The 20,526-nt window shown below is 40.2% G+C and overlaps 1 protein-coding gene across 2 annotated transcripts in view; it reads right to left on the bottom strand.

Moving 5' to 3' along the window:
• The window catches only part of PGM1 (phosphoglucomutase 1), a 54,353-nt gene that overhangs the window by 8,166 nt on the left and 25,661 nt on the right, over positions 1-20,526 (bottom strand). For both annotated transcript variants that reach the window (XM_033115185.1, XM_033115184.1), the window contains exons 2-8: positions 19,041-19,203; positions 18,566-18,712; positions 16,670-16,795; positions 13,797-13,987; positions 12,358-12,512; positions 9,781-9,896; positions 349-484 (exon numbers count right to left, since the gene is read on the bottom strand). In XM_033115185.1, coding sequence (XP_032971076.1) covers positions 349-484; positions 9,781-9,896; positions 12,358-12,512; positions 13,797-13,987; positions 16,670-16,795; positions 18,566-18,712; positions 19,041-19,203 — 1,034 coding nt within the window. The remainder of the gene's footprint in view (positions 1-348; positions 485-9,780; positions 9,897-12,357; positions 12,513-13,796; positions 13,988-16,669; positions 16,796-18,565; positions 18,713-19,040; positions 19,204-20,526) is intronic.

Genomic DNA, 20,526 nt, shown 5'->3' with positions numbered 1-20,526 from the left:
TAAATGACTTCCCAATTTACTAAGGGGCAGAAATAAAATGTGAATCCATTTTTCTGAATATAAATCAAACACTATTATCATGTCTACCTGACAGGTACATTTAAAAGGCTTACAAAACATTTATTCTTTTGAATATATTAACTAAATTTTGTAAACCTCGTTTTTTATGGCTAACATAAAAGATGACTTCATCTTGATCCTGACTAAATTATTTTAAACATCCCCAACTGGTAAAGGCTAGAAGAACTCGCTTTATTATCACTTAAGACAGGAAAGAATTTATATGCATGAGAATTCTCTCTGCCCACTTCACCACCCGACCTCTTCCCTAGCCAGGCTGTGGCTTACCTAGTGAAGAAATTCCGGCCATACTTTTGCCAGTGATCTTTAAGAATGTCCTCCACACTCTGTTTGCGGGTGGCTAGAATGGAGAGCCACGCAAGGACAGCCCAGAGTCCATCTTTCTCACGAATGTGGTCAGAACCTGGTGCGGGGAGAGCAAGCAGCTGTGAGAAAGGCGATTTCTCCAAACTACTTGAGAAATCAACTCAACAGTAAGCATGTACATTCAACCAAAGAAGTCATAAAATGTAACTGAGGAACCTGAGTACACGGAAGGAATCACATATTGAATAAAGCAACATAAGGCTAAAAAGAAATTGATGCTTCCAAAAGTAATTTGGAAATTTAAGGCAAATGCCAATAAAGATGCCAATGGAATAATTTGGTGCGATTTGATATATCAATTATAAAGTAGTACTATGAGTGTGGGGTGGGATCCTTAAATAAACAAATAGCAGAGAATATGACCATTATAAATTTTCAATAATGAAAATAACCTAGCAGTTTGATGGAACAAAATGAAGCATGTATAAAGAGACCTAAACCTATATGAGACTTGAATATATGATAAAGGTGCCACCTTCAAGGCTGTAGGAAAAAAATGGATTACTTTTTAAATAGTATTAGGATAACTAGTTAAATAGTTAGGAAAAAATTCAGGGTTCTTTCCCTGTAAAACACCATACCCAAAAGAATTTCAGATGGTGACATATGCAAATGTAAAAATTGGAAACTTTTAAGTACTAGAAAAATATATAATTTTTTTAAATCTTGGAGATGACAACTACATGTAAATTCAGAATTCATAAAGGAAAACATTTGATGTATTTGTCTACTTAAAAATGAGCATTTCTAACAGCAAAACTACTATAGATAAAATTAAAGGTCATTTGAAAACTTAAAAAAAACACATTTGCAATGTAAAATAAATGTTTAATATACTCAGTGTAGAAACAATTCTTATATATTAATAAGAAAAAAAGTAAATCCTGAATGGAAAGACAGGCCAAGGATATAAACAGGCAATTCACTAAAGAATAAATACAGGTGCCCAATTAATATACTTAAAAGCTGACATTGTTTTTAAGAAGACAAATTAAAGTTAAAACCACAATAAGAAATTGCTACTTGCTTGACAAACGTCCACAGATTTAAAAATGAGAACACGTAGTACCAGTGGAAGTATAAAGGAAATGGGATTGCAACATGCTTCTCTGTTGAGGGGGGTATAGTGCTCTAGAGAGCAATTTGGCAAAAAGTATCAAAGCCTTAAAAACTGACCTACTTGTGGATCCAGCAACTCCAATTCTAAGACATCTTTCTTTAACCAAAAGGGATTTGGTTAGGTAAGCTATGGCACATCTGTCTTCTGCTAAGGTCTTTGCTAAAATCTTTACCAGAAATAACAAGTTGACTCCTTTGGTTGTGCTTATATGCCTGGAGACATTTTACCAAGAGCCTGATATGGAAGAGAACTCTCATTTCTTTGGCATTATATTCTTATTCTAAAAACAAACAAAACAAAAAAATGCAATGTTGAGCACTACTTTCTGATTTTGAATAGGACTCAGTACAATCTCTCTCTAATAGTGTTTTGCATCTTACCATGTCTTGAATTCTTTATCTGCCTGTCTGCCCTTCTTGACTCCCAACTAGGTCTTATTCTTCTTAGAATTGTCAGAGTATCCTAGCATAATGCTGGCTATATGGTAGCATGAGGTAGATTTGTTTCCTTCCTCTTCATCCTTTTAGACCCAGCTCAAATAGCCTCTCCTCTTTAAGACTAGCTCCCAGCTTCCCTTGGAAATTATGAGCTTTCTCTCTCTTCTCCTACAGCAAACTTCTCAAAACATCTGGTGCAGCACCATCCTCCTTGAGCCTCAATCATCTATTTATGAGCCTTCACCCTACCAACCACGTATTTCTTTGAAGCATCTCTTACTTATCCTTGTAACTAAGTCTGCTGATTAAAATATCACATGGAATATGGTAAATACCTAATTGTGAAGAAGTGTATAAATTAATCAATTTATTAATCTACTTTTCTCTTTCTTCTTTTGGTTCACAAAAACTCACAACTTTTTCTTTCAAAAGATTTTCTATCTTCAATAAGTTACCACTTTTAGAAATAACAGTTTTCACAACCTGGATGCTGGCAAAACTAAGTATAACTTTAAGCGCTTTATACAACATATTTTGGAAATGTTTACCTAATTTTATTATCTATGGACTTTTATTTGCCTTTGCTGGTATTTCAAGGAACAAAAAGTTAGCTCTCTGACTCTTACAGCTTTTGCAAATGATATGTTTTGGCAATAGTTCATCCTGAGAAGCAAGATCCTGGAAGCTTCCCCAATATACTGAGAATTCATCACAGAAGTATACAGCTTGGAATTATTTGTCTGTGCTCTACTGGGGTTTTTTCTTCCTTCCTTCTTCTTTTCTTTTTTTTACGCTAGACTGAAAGCATAGGGTGCAATGTCTCTTCATGCTTTTCCTGCTCTAAATAAAGAATTTGGTTTTCTTTCATGTGGAAATGAAAATAAAATCTAAAAATATTATCCAACTCTGATCAAGTTACTGGGAGATAACTAAATCACACACCTAATAATATAAACAAAATATCTGTCTTGAATAACATAAACAAATACTCTATTCCATTTGGACAGTCCCTAGTCTCTCTGGAAATTCTGATTAATCTCACTAATTACCTTGGATGTATCAAAACTCCAACTCTGACTAATACTCAAGAAGGCTGGGTAGATTTCATTTTCTTTAGGGTTCTGATGAATCATGACAAATTACTCGTGAAAAAAAGGCAATGGTGTGTGTTTGTGTTGCTAAAGCTCTTGTTTTTGCAATTGCAGCAGAGTCAGAAAACCTGTAGCTGAGATTGTGTTATCTATCAGCTGTTTAAATTTGGACAAGTCACTTTAACTTTTCTGAGCCTCAATTTCTTTGACTGTAAAATAGGGATAAAGCCACTTTTCTCACATAATTGTAAGACTTGACTGTGAAGAGAGTATTTCATAAACTGTTAAATACTACATAAATGCAAGATACCATTATCAACAGGGAATAATAAAAATCATTTAGGGATAATTAATGTTTTCCACTACCTTATTAAGTTTTCAAAAATAATGTTCCTTAACTGTACATATTGGGGAAGAAAATAAAAGAATATAATCCAATAAGCTCTTTTCTGTGGGCAATGGGATTACAATAGTTTTCTCTTCTTACCTAATTTTCCTATTATGAATGTGAATTACTGGGATCATTTTTATTTATTTTTAAAAGAAGTAAAAGAAGCCACATTCACTTAATTATGAGAAAAGAGAAAAACACTGTCAGCAAGCACCACGAGTCCTAGCTGACACCAAAGTGGTGGCAGGTTTTGCATAGATCTCTTCATACTTGGTTCAGCTCAGGGACTAACTGAGCCCATGGGAATTCTGCCCTTTCAGCATCTTCAAACACCTGTCACTTTACTTCAGCCTAATCAGCACCTTGTGATAAGTATAAACTCAGCCCAGTCAGGGCACACGCTAGATCTCTGCCAAGAAAAATGTCAATCCTTGCTGAGGGAGCCAAGAGCTAACGGTCTAGGGATTAGGTTCCATTGACCAGTCTGGGCATCTCGGGAGTGCCTGGGCTCCTGCCCCTGCCAGGCAGCAGGGCTGCAGAAGAGGGACATAGCAGCTGAAAAAGCTGCACAGAGATCTCTGAACGCTCTAGAGTCAGTCTCTCTCTCTCTTCCCCCCACCCCCCAGCTCCTAAACATGCTGTTCTCTCTGCCTGGAAATTTCCACTCTGTATATACCCATTAGCCGGGCTGCTATCTCCTACGATTACTTTAAACTTCACTTTAGGATCCTGGATGCCCTCCATGCTTATTTGTATTCTATCATAGTCTGTCTCTTCTTACCTCACCCCGGACTCTGAGTTGTGTCCCTGGCTGGGGCCTGGCATACAGTCAGCTCTCAATAAGGTTTTGTCCAAAGAATGGTCAGACCCCAGGCGACTGGCTAGGAGGTTCAGCAGACCTGCTGTGCCCATGGTCCTGTCCTCTTGAGCTTTCACTGCACAAAGGACTTCACCCTGAAAGGATGGGTAAGCTCCTCAGGAAGCTTTTTCCAGACCACATCAGCCCTCAGGGGGGCTCTACCTCAGCAATCCCCAGACTTTCCATTTAGCAATTAATCCTACAACTGCCTCTTGACTGCCCCTGGAACTGTTTCCCTTGGAGAAAGGTAGTAAGCACGTGACGAGGAACTGTGTCTTAACCCAAACTCCATTTTATACTCAACAGGTATGAAATTACTGGCCTCCATGTTCCAAGTACATGAAAAATACTAAGATGAATAAGACATGTCCCTGTCCTCACAGATGAGCACAGACATCCAGGTGAGGGAGGCACACATGCAGGTAACAGTTTAACTGAGTTAGTTATAACTAGGGGATCAGCCGAGTTCTACTGGGGTATTCTGTCTGGGAAATCTCCAGAGATGGGATGTTCTAACCTTCCTATGGGGGCTTTACCTACAGGAAAATGCACCCAGGAGCCATGCCAATTAGAATGGATAGAGAACTAGACCGAAAATCCAATCCTGTGCACCACAGAACCAAGTTGGTGCCCTGACTATAAAGCCCCAGGGCACCCTGTGCTTCACCATCTATCCCTTTACACACTTGTAATTACCTGGCCAGGCTCTGACTTCCTTCCCCAAACGTGGACTCCACAGAGCCCTCCACAAGGACAGCACTGTGCTCCCAGAGCCTAGCCCAGCATCTGGGATACAGTCAAAGCTCAATAAACATTTGAGGAATGAACTGATACAAAGAAGTACAAACATGAAGGGCTTTTCATAAGATATTAAAATTAAAAGACACTCACAAAGCATGAATGATGCATTTCCTCAAGTTATCACTCCTGCATGATACATCATCACTAGAATCTTTTCAAGATGGGACAGGGAGAAAATATGGCTAAACTCTGAACCTGACCAGATCACCATTTACTGGCACATTTCCACACAAGATACCAAGTTGATCTTCTACCTGGTTTCCTAGTCTTCTTTCCCACGCACCCCATTTTCCTGAGGAACAGTTTCAAAGGTAGTGACATTCTATTCTATTCAGTGATTTCCTATTACCATCCCAATTTCCTGACAAGCTCAAGATGGGACAGAACTTGCCACTTTGCCCTCTCTGCCATTGTGTATACACATGTATATCATGATCCACAGTTAGGGGAAAAAATAACTCTGCACCATGAGATCAACCAAAAATAAAAGGTTCAGACTGTCTAGTTCCGGTGCCCATTTCTGAGTCCTTAATAAAAACACCTTTATCCCTGGCGTTTGTAACAATAATGTCAGAGGAGGTGTCCCAGCCTCTGAGGCTACGATAATTACGTGAGACAGCTGCTGTTTCTCCACCACGAACACACTAATGGATAGTTGGTAACATTACGAATATCACGGCTTGGGCTTTTAAATGCTAGAGGTTTGTTTTATCCGATGAGCCAGTTCTTCTGAAGTCTGACTTCCCTTTGCACCTCTTTGCAGGTCAACTTTTCTTTTTAGCTCATCTCTTCTCACAAAGACTTTGGGTCCCCAACTCTGGACTATGGAGTGTGAGTAGTGGTGAGTCCCACGAGAGTTGCAGACTGCTGCAAGAGGTCAGGTGAGGATTCTCCACTGAGGTGGGTGTTTAAGCAGCAGAGCACTGACTGGTCACTTATGATTTGAGCAACACACAGGAAATTACATGGGGTGACTTTTAAAGTCCTTTCCTTTCCAACACCACGATTCTGTTTGTCTGAATGGAAAGTGAATTATTGTGTTTTCTCATTCGTTCAACAAGTGTTTTCTGAGCACCTATTCTGTGCTGGGCTTTACAAAAGACTCTGGGGACATGGTAGCAAATAAGACAGATGTGACTCTCGTCCTCATGAACTTTAAGTCTAGTGGAGCCAACAGACATTAATCAAGTCATCATAAATAACTGTAAAATCATAGCTGCACTATGTGCAACAAAGGAGAAGTGTGTGGTGCCACAATAATCAATAATAAAGGGATCTGACCCTCTCTGGACAGTTATGGAGGTTTTCCTAAGAAACTGCCTCTGCTCTAGCCTGGAAAAACATAGAAATAAATGACCCTGTCTCCAATTAAGTTACAGAATTCAAATATTTCAAAGCTTTTAGAATCACTGATGTCAACCCTGAGAAACTGAAAAGGAACTGCTAGAAACATTCCCCATCTAAGGATGTAGTAGGTAGAAATTAACTCCTCTGTAAATTAGGAGATCAAAAGTTCAGTTAAATAAGTTCAGCTGTACCCATTCACAGCAGTGGAGACCCGTGGCTATGCAGCCTGATTTCTAAAATATTTATCTCAGAAATATTACAGAACAATTTTCTTTTTTTCAAAGAGAGAAAGAGTTTGTGAATTACTCTCATCATGTTTTTTCTCTTGAATAAAAAATATATCAAAGGGAAGATGGAACCATGGTTGGTGCTTATGTAGTATTTGTTGAATGGGTTGATAAAGAAAAAAACAAGAACAAACTTTAACAAGGAATAATTTAAAGTCTAATACTTGGGTACAAAAAAAATCAATCCCACAAATGTAACATGGGGGACTTTTCTTGGCAAATGCTCCTAAATGAAAACTTAACGGGATTTAATTATCTATGACATTACATGGGTCAAACAGTATTATGAAATGTCCTAAATGCTAACATAAATGAAAAGTACAGGGTCGAATTCTCTAGAAATAATCATCCCACTCTACTCTTTACTAGTCAGGTCAACCCTGGAGGATTTGGGCACAGTTCTGGACATGATTTTATAAGAGAAACACTGGTGAATTCGGAAGCATCTAGAAACTGGTGCTGGGTATATACGAGGTCTGACAATTAAATTCACGAACTTGTTGCAATGATGTTGCTCAACTTTTCTGATATCAGAAGGATTATTTATTATGAATTTGTACCAACTGGACAAACAGTTAACCAAGTTTACTATTTGGAAGTGTTGAAAAGGCTGCAGGGAAAAGTCAGACGACCTGAACTTTTTGCCAACAATTCATGGCTTTTGCATCATGACAATGCACCAGCTCTTGCATCACGACAATGTACCAGCTCACACAGCACTGTCTGTGAGGGAGTTTTTAGCCCGTAAACAAATAACTGTATTGGAACACCCTCCCTACTCAGCTGATCTGGCCCCCAGTGACTTCTTTCTTTACCTGAAAATAAAGGAAATATTGAAAGGAAGACATTTTGATGACACTCAGCACATCAAGGGTAATACGACGACAGCTCTGATGGCCATTCCAGAAAAAGAGTTCCAAAACTGTTTTGAAGGGTGGACTAGGCAGTGGCGTCAGCGCATAGCTTCCCAAGGGGAGTAATTTGAAGGTGACCATAGTGATATTCAGCAATGAGGCGTATAGCACTTTTTCTAGGATGACTTCGTGAACTTTATCGTCGGACCTCGTAAATAATGTGGTCCTATTTACGAGGTCCTAACTGGGTGGCCTGGAGAAGACAGGGCCTGAGGAATGCCTTCCAGTATTTGAAGGCCTGTCAGATGAGAGAGGAGCAGCTTGTGTTGTCCTGTCTTCAGGCCTGTTCCCAGCCAATCATCAGGGTCGCCTAGTTGTCTCCAGGACTCTGACCTACCTTGACCAGTGCTTCCCACATGGGTCTGTGGAGCAAGATATTACTAGATATACCACAAAAATAAGAGACAGGCAGTTAACTATGTTTAGGTAAAACTGTACAAACAGGATTCCTTACAGTAGAGTGTTTTGGAATCTTCAAATGCTAATATAATTGTGAATAGCTAAGACAGAGGTGTATTCCAAGTTTCTCAATCCTCACTGAACTCAGAACCCTCTTATGGAATGAATGTCCTTCCAAACACCCTGGGAAACCTTGTTCTAGACATTTTTCTTTTCACTAGGTTCAGCATTTGAAAATGGGGTTTTTAGACATGGTGTCTGCCTTCAAAGAAAGTTTCCTCCATACAGAAGAAACGATTACTACCAAACTTGCACTGGAAGACATTGGGGGGATTTCATGGGAGAAGACCACCTCAGAGGTCCATCACATATTCATTTAGTATGCTGTGGAGTAAGCACCATGCACATTTTAGGAGGTAGGAAAGGACTAAGCAGTGGCCTTGTGTTCTCTGACCAAAGACCTAGGAGGTTGGGAAATCATTTAGCCTTCTTTGTGGACACTGCTCAGCCCCACAACTCATCCATCTTTCTCAATACCCTCCGATGCTATCAAGCCAATTCATTCCCAAGACGTATTGTCACTCCCTCAAGGTTATTAAATTGCTTAGAACTTTGCAAATAGGTGTCTCATTTTCCAGCTCACTCTACCTACCCTACCCCAGGACTTGTAGGAAAAGGAATTAAATCAGCATTCCATTCTGTTTAACCTAGCATGAAGTGCGACTCAATGGCAAGACTGATAGAAGGCTAGATTTTGATCTTTTCTTTGCTAAAAGATGCAATAGAGTGCTGAAGGACCAAGAAGATTGGTCCTTTTACTTTTGGGAGAGGGAAGTATTGGGTAGAGAAAACAGGAGGAGAAGAAATACGGCCACTGAAGTACCTTGCAACCTAGCTGGAGAACTAACGTGTGGGAAAGGTCCACACACCTGGATGGATGTTTGAAAAAGAAGAGATTGATGTAGGTAGGGCAGGGCGGTAAGGAAGGCCATAGGGAAGACTTCAGGTTAATACTGGACAGGCATAGAGGAGGAGGGAGAGCACAGAAAATGAGGTCTCAGGTTGTTGGACCTCAAAACCATCCCCAAAACCATACCACATTCCACTCTTTCATCGCATCACCATTTACACATACATCTGCATGGTCTAGAACATATTTTTAATTTCTTGATCACCTAGCAACTTAGTTCACCCTAATGGTCTCCTTTCATTTAACCTCCATAAATCACAACTTGTTGCTAAAGAAAACCTAGGCCTATTAAAGAGTAAGATTTAATGCTGTGCTGAAACCTTCTCTTAAATAAAAACGAAAAACTGACTCACTCCACCATATTTCTTCCCAGAAATAAAAACATTTATAAAGGTTTCCTTAACCACTGAGGGAAGAAAAATATGTTTATCACTCTGTTTAATCCCCAAAGACTCAATGACCAGGCTGCCGGGAGGCCCCCAAACTTCCTGTCTCGGTAGATGTGATCCTCTGAAAGTAAAATTAGCCCTCCTTGGCTAAATGTGCTCACTGCATTTCAAATGTGTACACTTCATCAGGGTTGTTATAAATAAATTGGACCTTGATTTAGGACACATCAGCTACCGTTGCTATTTCAGTGCGGCCTTAGCAGTCTAAGCCTTCAGTGCAGGTAGTGTTTATAGGAAAGAAAATGGTCGCGCAGGACTGCGTACTTACCCGTCCCGAAGCTCTCCTCCCCACAAAGGGATAGTTTGCCTGCATCCATCAAATTCCCAAAAAACTTCCAACCAGTTGGGGTCTCATACAAAGCAATCTTTGTAGCATTAGCCACCCTTCAAAGGCATGAAATCAAAGTTACATCACAGCAGGACTGTTAGCATAGCCATGTGAGGGATGGAAAAATAGCAACCGTTATTGTAATCAAGGGTCCCATTTAGCATTGCTCAGAGGTATACATAATTCTAAGATTGGTGGAAAATCATAAGAGAAAACTTGTGCACAATGGGCTATTATATGTGGAGTCAAAGGAGGGGGTAGAGGAGGAAGAAGAAAGAATTAATTCAAATCACGGGAGTTTAGTATTTTAGAAGAAGCCACAGTAGCAAAATGCACAAGGTTGTTTTTTGGGCTATTTAAGTCCATGTGTTTTGGATACGTGTTGCATCTATAACCGTTCTATAAAGAATAAAAGAATGATGTTCTGATGCACTTATAATCACAGAATCATAGAATATGGGGTGGGCAGTTTGCAGAGAAAAAAACAGGGCCCAGAATATTATGTGATCAACCCAAGGTCACACAGCCAGGATGACCAGCTGTCTGCTATTCAGCTGCCCAGTCAATGCTCCTTTCATGTCAGCAGAAGACCCCGCAGGGACCGTGCCCAGTGGGCTCTCCCATTTGCACCAGCTCCAGCCACAGTGATTCTTGGTCCCTTGGCCCTCCAACACAATTTTTACTTCTCCCGGTGTATCTTTAGACTACTTAAAACCGTTAAGTGCATTCTTTTTCAGATCCCTTTCCCTTTGAACAGGAAAAGTTACTATATTTCATTCACTGACTGAGATATGCTTTCCAGAATGCTTGCCTTCTTGCTACAAAAACAATGTCATGTTCAAGTTCTAATATGAGGGAAATTATAGCTAGGATTTCGAAAACTGTAACAGTACAAAAAACTTTCATCTGGGTAATGAGGTATTTCCATTGTGATTCTATATGTGGATTATCAATTTTTCCAAAAGCTGGAATTCAACTGTTCTTGGATGACACAGAAGGTATTTCAGGATCTGACAGGTCTAATATGCAATAGTGTGGCCTCACACTAGTTCTGAATTCCAATGGAGGATGTAGATGCAGAAGCCCCGGGTTCTAATTCTAGCTCTGATTTAGCAGTGGGGTCCTGAACAAGATTACTAACTTGTCTTTTGGTTTCCTCTTCCTTAAAATAAGGATTGTTGTGAGGATCAATTGAGACGGTGAATGTAAAAAAGCACCATGTAACCTACAAACCACTGTATGAATATTAGTCATTATTTTCTTGTTAGCTGAAGTGAGGTCAGTGCTAATTCTGACACACACACACACACACACACACACGAAACTACGACATAGCCCAGTGGTTAGGAGCAAAGGTTCTAGGTTAAAATCCTGACTCAGCCATTTACTAGCTGGGTGACTTTGGGCAATTGACTTAACTTCTTTGTCCCTTTTGTTTTCCTATCTATAAAGTGGGGTTATGTGTAGCATTTACCCCAGGGGGTAATTACATGATTTAAAACAAAATCCTTACTGTCTAGCACAAGGTAATGTTCAATAAATATTAGTTATTATTACAAGTTATTATTATTATAAGAGCCTAGATGTGTACATTCTGCCTTCCTACCTGGCCTCGGTCTTTTATTCATTCCCTTGTTCTTTATCCATTCATTCAGCAAACATTTACTGGGCACCTAGCATGTTCTAATTAATATTCTCCCTGGTTGGTCCTCATTTGTTATTTATTACTTACATTTTTCAATTGTTTTAGATGTGATCTCATAAGCCACCTTAAAGCCTGTGTGGATGAGGTTATACATACTAAATAAAGAAACAAATAAGCAAATCAGAGATATTGACTGTTTATGGTCATTGGGTCCTTTCTCATAAAAACGGAATGTGATTAAACTATTTGAGCTTTAAGTTTATTTATATTTTGGATAAATGAACATTTACCGTGTCTCGTGTGCATGGGTATCCAACGAGAGATGGATAAGGAATGCTTCTTTGAAAGTTCCTTTGAAACACTGATCTTACTTCAAACTGCTCCTTCACCCAAACTGTGCACAGGGCTAAAGGAAAGTGGTTCTGTAGAATGATGTCCTGACTAGAGTAGAAGTGCCACCCATTCATTTATTCATTAACACTCTAAATCATTCATTTTTTAAATAGTGTGTGTGTATGTGTGTGTGTATCCCCTATTATTTATGTGCCAGGCACATTATGGTAGGCAGAGTTTAAGATGGTGAATAAGTCAGTCTTGTCTCTGTTGAAGTTTGTAATATGGAAGGGCAGGCAGCCAAGTACACCAGCTATCAGAACACAGTGTGGTTAAGTTATGGGATGGAAAAAGTGCAGGGTGCTAAGGGATCACAGAGTGGGTACATCTAATCCAGAAAAAACTTTCCCCATTTCTTCCTAAAAAAAAACACTTATGTAGCACATATTATGCATCGGATGCTCTAGCTAAAACAGGAGGAAGAATGTCCTATGCACAGAGAAGGACCTGGTGTGGGCCAAGGGAATGGAGAGACCTACCGGTCCAAGGCACCACTGGTGGGCATGCTGCGTGCAAAGCCGCGGACCCCGGTTTGCTGGAAATAGGGAATGCTGAAGATGTTGGCAGCAATGACAGCCACGGAGTCTGAAGGGTTCACAAAGAACCCATGTTTGCCCAGAATCATGTTTCGATCCTTTGGGAGAAAGGAGATTCAAAGGAAGATCTTTTAGTCAAACTGCGGAAGAAACCAAACTATCTTACATGGCGTTGGGGCAGTGGGGGTGTCAAATTTTAAATGATAAAACTTAAAACTGCTACATTTATTCATACTGGGTTCTAAACATTGGATTTTGTTTCTAATGGGTCTGTGCAATACCTTCATGCCAAAGAGCTAAAACTGTTTTCAATTAAATTATAAACACAAACTCCTTCTCAATTGAATACTCTGTTCTCCCTCCAGAGGCCAGCTGACTTTAACCTCCCAGACCTTTTTCAAACTCTCTCCCAAAGGAGAGGAGAGATGGAAACAAGAGGAGATGTTGGTTGTTTATATAGTTTGGTAGGTTTATCAGGCATCCTTCAAGGAACAAAGCAGGTTTCTTCAAGAAAGAGCTTCTAAATCATGGCCTGTACATTCGGTGCAGGACCCAAAAAACATGCTGCCACCTTCACTGCTTTCTTGGTGCCTAGTATACAAGAAATACTCAAGTAACTCAGAATATGAAGGAAATTCCCATCATGCACTGCATTCAGAAAGATGCATTGCAAAATAATATCTGCTAGGGAACCCTTTAATTTCCCCACATTTTGATACAGGGAAACCCATTTTTTTTAGGAAATAGTAAAATGTGGCTGAAGTTAAAAAACAATAGCAACAACAAAAATATATGTTTTCAATTAAGTAAACATGTAGTCCCTACTATCCCTGAGATATCAAGGATACAAACCTAAAACACATCTCCTCCTTGTCTGTTACATATTCACCCATGTAAATAAAACGGCCTGTTTATTAAAAATATTGATTAATTGATAGAGGAGAAATAAAAGGTTAGTTCTCGCATTATAGTTCCATCATTCAGCTAATGAATGAATGGCTATATTACAAGTCTAAAACGCCTTCCAGAGACTGAATTAGTAGCTACCTGCTAGTTTAAAGTAGAAACCTACCTGAAGATGGGTATCTAGAACCCTATCAGCTCATGAATCAATAGTCATTAGATCATAACCAGGCCCTAACCACCGTGCCACTTTTAGCAAACATGAATGTCTGAAATTAAACATATGGAATACATTCAGAAACTCTTATTTCTGCTCAAGACGGTCTTCTCCTAATTCAGCCCTCACTGCAGGTGCAATGAGAGCTCTGTGACTGTCACTCACTAGGCCCTCAGGGGCTGGAAGTGCAGCCCACTTTTTCCCCTTTTGTAGGATCAAGCCTGGCTTGCATCAGAGTTCACTTAAATGCACTTGTACCCACCCCATCTCCATCAAAGGCAGCCCCAAAATCATGTTCTCCTGTCTTCATGGTTTCCACCAGGTCAGCCGCGTAGGTGAGGTTGGGGTCAGGGTGGTGACCTCCAAAGTCCTCCAGAGGAATGCAGTTGACTGCTGAGTTTGCAGGGGCACCGAGTTCTTCGCAGAGGATCTTCTTTACATACGGTCCCACGACTAGTAAAGCATGAAATGAAGAGTCAGAAAATAAAACTTGCCAAAGTCTGTGAGGATTGGGGAACGAGGTGGAGGCATTCCAGGGATAATGGCAGGAATAACACTGAGAACATGCAAACTTTATTCAGGGGCTAGTGGAGAGATCGGCCTGACTGGAGGAGAGGGTTCTGAGAAAAGGAGTAATGGGAGATTAGGTTGGAAAGGGTGAGGACAGCTGATGAAGGAAAGCATGGAGGAGAGGGAAGGGAGCAAATCATTTTGGAGGCCCTACTACACACCTGTGCCAGGTGCTTCTCAACCGTTTTCTCACTCGGTCCTTCCAAAAGGTCCACAAGGTGGCGCAGCTTAGTGTTTAAGCTGGACTTAACTGGACTCTGGACTCAGAGTGCCTGGGTTCAAATCCCAGCTCTGCCAATTATTGGATGTACAATTCTGGGAAAATTATTTAAGTTCTCTGTGTCTTTGTCTACCCTATATGCAAAATGCATATCATAATAGTAGCTACCTAACCGGGTTGATGTGAGGAATAAATGAGTTAATAGATAGAAAGCACTGAAAACAGTATGGGCACATGTCGTAAACATTTGCACTATGATTATCACCTCTAATTTACGGATAAGAAAACCGAGGTTCTGAAGTGAGGCTATTTGCCTAAACTTGCCCAGCTAGTAGGAGTAGGAGCTTGGAGTCAAAGCCCTAATCTTTCTACTCCATCAGTCTACCAGACAAACTGATGAAAAGAATGCAAATAAACAAAAAAAAGTAACAACAACAAACAAGAAAAACCAGTCACATACTTTATGGTGACATTTAGTATAACTACCTAGAACATTCATCTCTAAAATGCTGAGAACGTGTTTTCATCAAGGAAGGTACTAACACCAATATATGTCACAGAGATCAGAACAGAATGGAGTATGTGTCCCCCAGTAGGGGTCACATGTTAAGGAGGCTATTGACACACCACAGAATGAGGTGAAGGCAGCCAGGGTTGTAAGAGATATAGAAACTGAGGCATTAGAGGAACAACTGAAAGGCCTGGAGAAAGAAGTCTACTTCATGACCAGCTTCTCCCCATAAATACTCCATCATAAGCCCCATTCCCGAGCCAACCCAGGCTTCTCTTCTTCCTTCTAAAGTGGCATCTAATTTTAAGACGTCATGCATTTGTTACAGCCATTGCCTCAGCTGGAAATGACCATCATTTCATTTTTCTACCACCCTAGATCTTTATTTCATAAAAGCTATGTTGGTTGTCACTTCTTCCAAGAAAACTTTCTTAAATGTCCCCTCGTCAAACTATGCCTTCTTCCATATCCCAAAGAGAATACTTAAAACGCTATCTAACCTTCATCTTGTTGGCCTGGCAGTGTCAGTTTTTTACTTACCTCATCTCCCTAAGCATCGCAAGCTCTTTGAAGGAAGTCACCTGCCCTCCAAACACACATGTAGTAGGTACTCAATACCTATCTTTCGAATGGTTCGACAAGACAGAATAGCTTTTGTGTGAATGAAGAAGTAGATCCATTCTGTGGGTCTCCAGAGGCACGTAGGACCCCAGGGGAGGAGTTCCAGGGATGGAAGATTTCAGCCCTCCAGGAGACGGTTTTCTAACTGTGGTTTTGCAGTATTAACAGGAGGCCCTGAATAGTGTCATCAAAAGGGTTCACACACGGGCAGAAAGTCTTTTCCCAACCAGACAGGCAGCTGGGTTCTAACACCAGGGAAAATCCTGCCACTCAAAGATTCTAAAATTCTCAATCATTACAAAACCAATAAACAACATAAGTGCTCAGGAATCCCCTAATTCCTACGTGCAAGAAAACATCATGGTCTGGTGCACAATGGTGGCTGCCGTCTCTACTGACCTGGCCACACAGCCCACAGAGGAAGAAGAAGGACAGGCACACATCCTGTTGTTCCTGAATCTAATACTCAGCTTGCTCTTATCCTCTTCTAAGAAAAGGCACATGTGGGAGCAGGAGAGTGGGGGTGTGGGGCTCGGGAGAGCATGTTTACCACATCTAGCAAACGATGACCCTCTCGGAAATTGATGGGGGCGTTTAGGAGAATGTATTTTCTGAAGGGGAGGAAGAGTCCACAAAAACAGCTGCATGTTACTCAAAACCTGATGCTTCATGTGGAAATACTGCCTTTCACACTACCTTACCCTGAGGAATGTCTCTACTCTTGTGGCTGCAGACAACTGGATTTTTATCTGTGTGGATATGGCTGAAATGGTTGCAAAATAACTGTTTAAAAAACATCAGAGATGGAAAAGGACAAGAACAATACAATTTTACTCATATGCGAGATATAAAACAAAAAGTAACAAAGCAACCAACCAATAGACACGGACAACAGTATGGCAATTACCAGAACAGAAGGGAAGGGGGTGGGGGGAGGATACAGAGAGTAAAGGGGGTCAAATATATGGTGACCAAAGGAGACTAGACTTTGAGTGGTAAGCACAAAATGGAATATACAGATGATGTATTATAAAGTTGTAACTTGAAACTTATATAATATTATTAACCAAAATTACGCCAATAAAGTTAAATTAAAAACAGGGGAGGGGAAAGTCAGAGTCTTAAGAAAAGGCTTGTTAAAGCATCATGATGCACATAGCAGAGAGCGGCTTCATATATGAAAGAAGGGAATGGAGGAGAAATGGCTCCATACCTCCATGCATGGCATCTATGCGAATCTTTAGTCGGTTTGGACCAGAAAGCAGTTCTTTCAGTGCATTGAAATCAAAGATGTTCCTCAGCATCGCAGCATAAGCTTCCACCGAATCCACAATTTCCACTGTGAGAACAAGCAACATTGAAAGATGGAAGAACTAAACACATTTAGAAATATTATCTTCTGAAGTGATTACATTGCTGTAAACATGCAATAGGTATTTTAAAAGGAAAAGCATCCAGCAGCTCCAATATGCCAGAGCGGTTACATGATCTCTTATTCAATGCTAACAATTTTCCTTAGAGGTAAGTGTTATTAGTCCTACTTTTATAGATGAGGAAGCTCAAGGTCTGTAAGGCTAAGTCACTTGTCCCCACACCTGGGATGAGGCACACGGGATTTGTGACGGAGGTTTGCCTGACGGTAAACTTTGCTTTGCTGCTGCATTGATTCCCTATCCATCTCCCTGAGAAGTGTATTTTGGTGTCATAAATAACAGAAAACGTAACACCTACTTTTCTTTCCTTTCCTTTTCTAGGCCCATTGCCATCAAGATTTAATGGTGAAAAGCAGGAAAAAAAAAAGTTTAATGCATCACTTTTCACATGTATTGCGAAAGAAATAAAATTATAAGAAGTTAGTATTAAAAGACTCAGAAAGAGGGGCAGTCGGATGGCTCAGTTGGTTAGAGGGCGAGCTCTCAACAACAAGGTTGCCGGTTCAATTCCCGCGTGGGATGGTGGGCTGCGCCCCCTCCAACTAAAGATTGAAAACAGCAACTGGACTGGACTTGGAGCTGAGCTGTGCCCTCCACAACTAGATTGAAGGACAACGACTTGGAGCTGATGGGCCCTGGAGAAAAACACACTGTCTCCCAATATTCCCCAATAAAATTTATTTAAAAAAAAAAAAAAAAGAAGTTAGTATTGTCTTTTTTTGTTGAATTTTCAGGGGTTTAAACATTTTTAAAACCTTAAGAATTTATGAAATTCTCTAGTGTTATTTTCTAAATCCTAAATATATCTTCAAGATGTACCAAAGCACCACTTTCTCTTTGTTAGGATGCAATTGCCAGCTCTCAGTGGGTAGGTTCAAACAAAAAAATGCACTCCATAAATTGCAGTCCACAGGAAAGAATACATGTTAGAGCAAAGACAAAATGCAAGTCCCAATGCCAACCATCTCATCCTCATTTTATTAATATGAATAATTTTATAAATACTTTTTCCATCAATTATTATACTACCTTGGCATTCAACAAGTTTACCACAGCTGCCTACGCAGCAAGTTTCCATTTAGGCCCCAAAATGGTCTAATTTGAGTTTACTGAATATTAAAAAACAAGGAAAAAAAAAACAAAACAAACAAACCAAAGCCCAAGTTTTGGAATCATTCACACTTGAGTTTGAATCCCGGTTTACCACTCACTCACTATGTGACCTGGAGCCTGTTACTTAAGCTCTCTCAGTCTTTGTTTCCTCATCTAGAAAAAGCGAATACCAACAGAGCTGACTTCGCAGGGCTACTGAAAGAATAAAATGGAATAAATGTTAAGAGCTTGGCACATAATGAAAGCTCAATAAAGTTGCTATGAATGTAACCTATAGGACTTCTAGTCGAGGCCGTTCATTTTACAGGTATGGAAACTGAGGCCTTGAGCTTTGGAAATCACTTAGTCAGAGTCAACAGCTGATCACTGGCAGAGCCCAGAGAGCCCAGGTCTCTAAACTCCCAGACCCAGTTCCAGACCTGCTAATTAATGCGTGCAAAGCTTAGTGACCACAGTCTTTCTGAAGCTGAAGACCCATGTTATTAAAACCTGGAAAGGCAAATCACTCAAGGTGGAAGGAGGAGTGGGCGGGAGGGGCAGAGGAAGGGGGGCAGTCAACATGCCTGTGAAGGGTTTGAACTTGTTTTCCAGGTCAAACTGTTGCTTTCCCAGAACTCCGAGGTCTACTTTCAGGTCAGGGCAAATTGCATATTCTTCAATTGTCTTGCTGATTTGGAAAATCTTATCAGTGACTGCTTCCGGAGCAGGACCTAGAAATCCGACAGCAAACAGTGGGTCATTTTGTGCAGCTGACATGTAAATACAAACAGTTCATCAATTCTTCCACACTAGCACATCTGTCATTCATTTTCCTCATTCAGACATCTGCAGGGTTTTCTAAAAGCAAATAACATGTTAATGATTATTTGTTCATGGCTCCTCCTATTTAGGTACAGCAGAATGAGAAGCATTTCATTTTCAACCAAAAGCAAACACAGAGCCCCCTTGCTCAGGATCAGAACAAGAAGCCAGGCCTCCCAAGGCCTTGGTTGTTGGTTTATCCTACTGAACATAAAATGGACCATCCTCAAAACTCACCTCCATTGGAAATATTGAATTTGATTCCAAAATCTCCATTGGGCCCTCCAGGGTTGTGGCTAGCTGTCAGAATGATCCCACCAAGGGCTTTGATCTTTCTAATGATGCAGGATACAGCAGGGGTGGACAGGATTCCATTCTGTCCAATAACCAAGCGACCAATCTAGAAGAAATCCAGATTGAACATCAATAAGTCCAGAGCCACTGCACAAAAACACTGGTATGACAGGCAGATGAACAAAGAAATATTCTAATGGGCTAGGAAAGATGTTCTTTAATGAATATTTATAGGCTGGGTCATTGTTACTATTATTATTACCATTTTGAAGTAGAATATTATTGTTGTTGTTGAATAATACTACTACCGAAGTAGAATCATTATTGTTGAACAAGGCCATTCCTTGTTCAGATAGTTTTTTGGGGACTTTGTAGTTTTAAAATAGAGTATGATCTGGGGGTACTGTAAGAAACTCTCTGGCAATAAAACATAAGAATATTCAAAACAGAGGCTTTCCAGATCAGGTTCATAATTTGGATACACTGAAAAATTGTGAGAAAACACACATATTAATCCAATTCAATCTACTCTCAATCCATATTAGGAGAGAGGATATAAGTGTAGCTAGTTAAAGGAATTCTGACCCAAAGAGAAGGCTTTTGTAAATTAAATATTTGAAAATGCAAAAAGGGCAAACTTTATATGAAGAATATTACGAAATAAATCTCATGAATTTATGTTTCCAGTCAAGCTTGGATTTTGATATAGAGGGTTCCTCAAAGCAAGACACACCCAGATTTGGGTGTACCTGGCTCACCTCCGTACTTAAGGCAGGGAATGCTGGGAGTTACTACTCGGTAAACCAGTCAGAACTGCTCACATGAAAGGCTACAGGTAGTATTTCTGTTTTCTTAACTCACCTTCCCATATCTCTCAAAGATGGTATCAGCACAGCTCCTAAATCTTCCTTGACTAAAATGATAGTAATTTATATCTGTTTCAACATGATCCCAATTGGAAAAGAAAAAAGAAGCTCTGTCAGTTACTCTGACATACTTGGAGAAGATATGACTGCTACATAAAAAGATTTACAAAACGAGGAGTTTGTGCCCTCTCTCCATTCTCCCCACTGAGAGAAGAAAGGGGATGTTCTTAAATTTTCCATTTGTTATTTGTTTTGGCCCCACTCAAGATACATATGGTTGAAGAAACGACTTGATAGAAGATGGTTTTCTAATGGTGAACACACCAGTGAGATACCTGGATTCCCTGGGAAAGTTTTTCTGGGACTGTTAACCGTTGCCATCCTTCCATAGGTCACTAAAAGCTTGAATGCCTTATAACCGCACTACTACCAACCACCTCCCAGAAAGCAGCTGGTTCAATTTCAGTTACCTCTTGGCTCTCATATGTCTGTCTCTGAACAATTTGTTATACTAACATTTTTGTTATAGCTTGCCTCCCTGGCGAGGTAGTAACAACTAAGGA

This window comes from Rhinolophus ferrumequinum, chromosome 9, assembly GCF_004115265.2.
Source record: "Rhinolophus ferrumequinum isolate MPI-CBG mRhiFer1 chromosome 9, mRhiFer1_v1.p, whole genome shotgun sequence".
NCBI lineage: Eukaryota > Metazoa > Chordata > Mammalia > Chiroptera > Rhinolophidae > Rhinolophus > Rhinolophus ferrumequinum.
The sequence above is the reverse complement of the archived record's forward strand: the minus strand, read 5'-3'. Positions and strand labels throughout refer to the sequence as shown.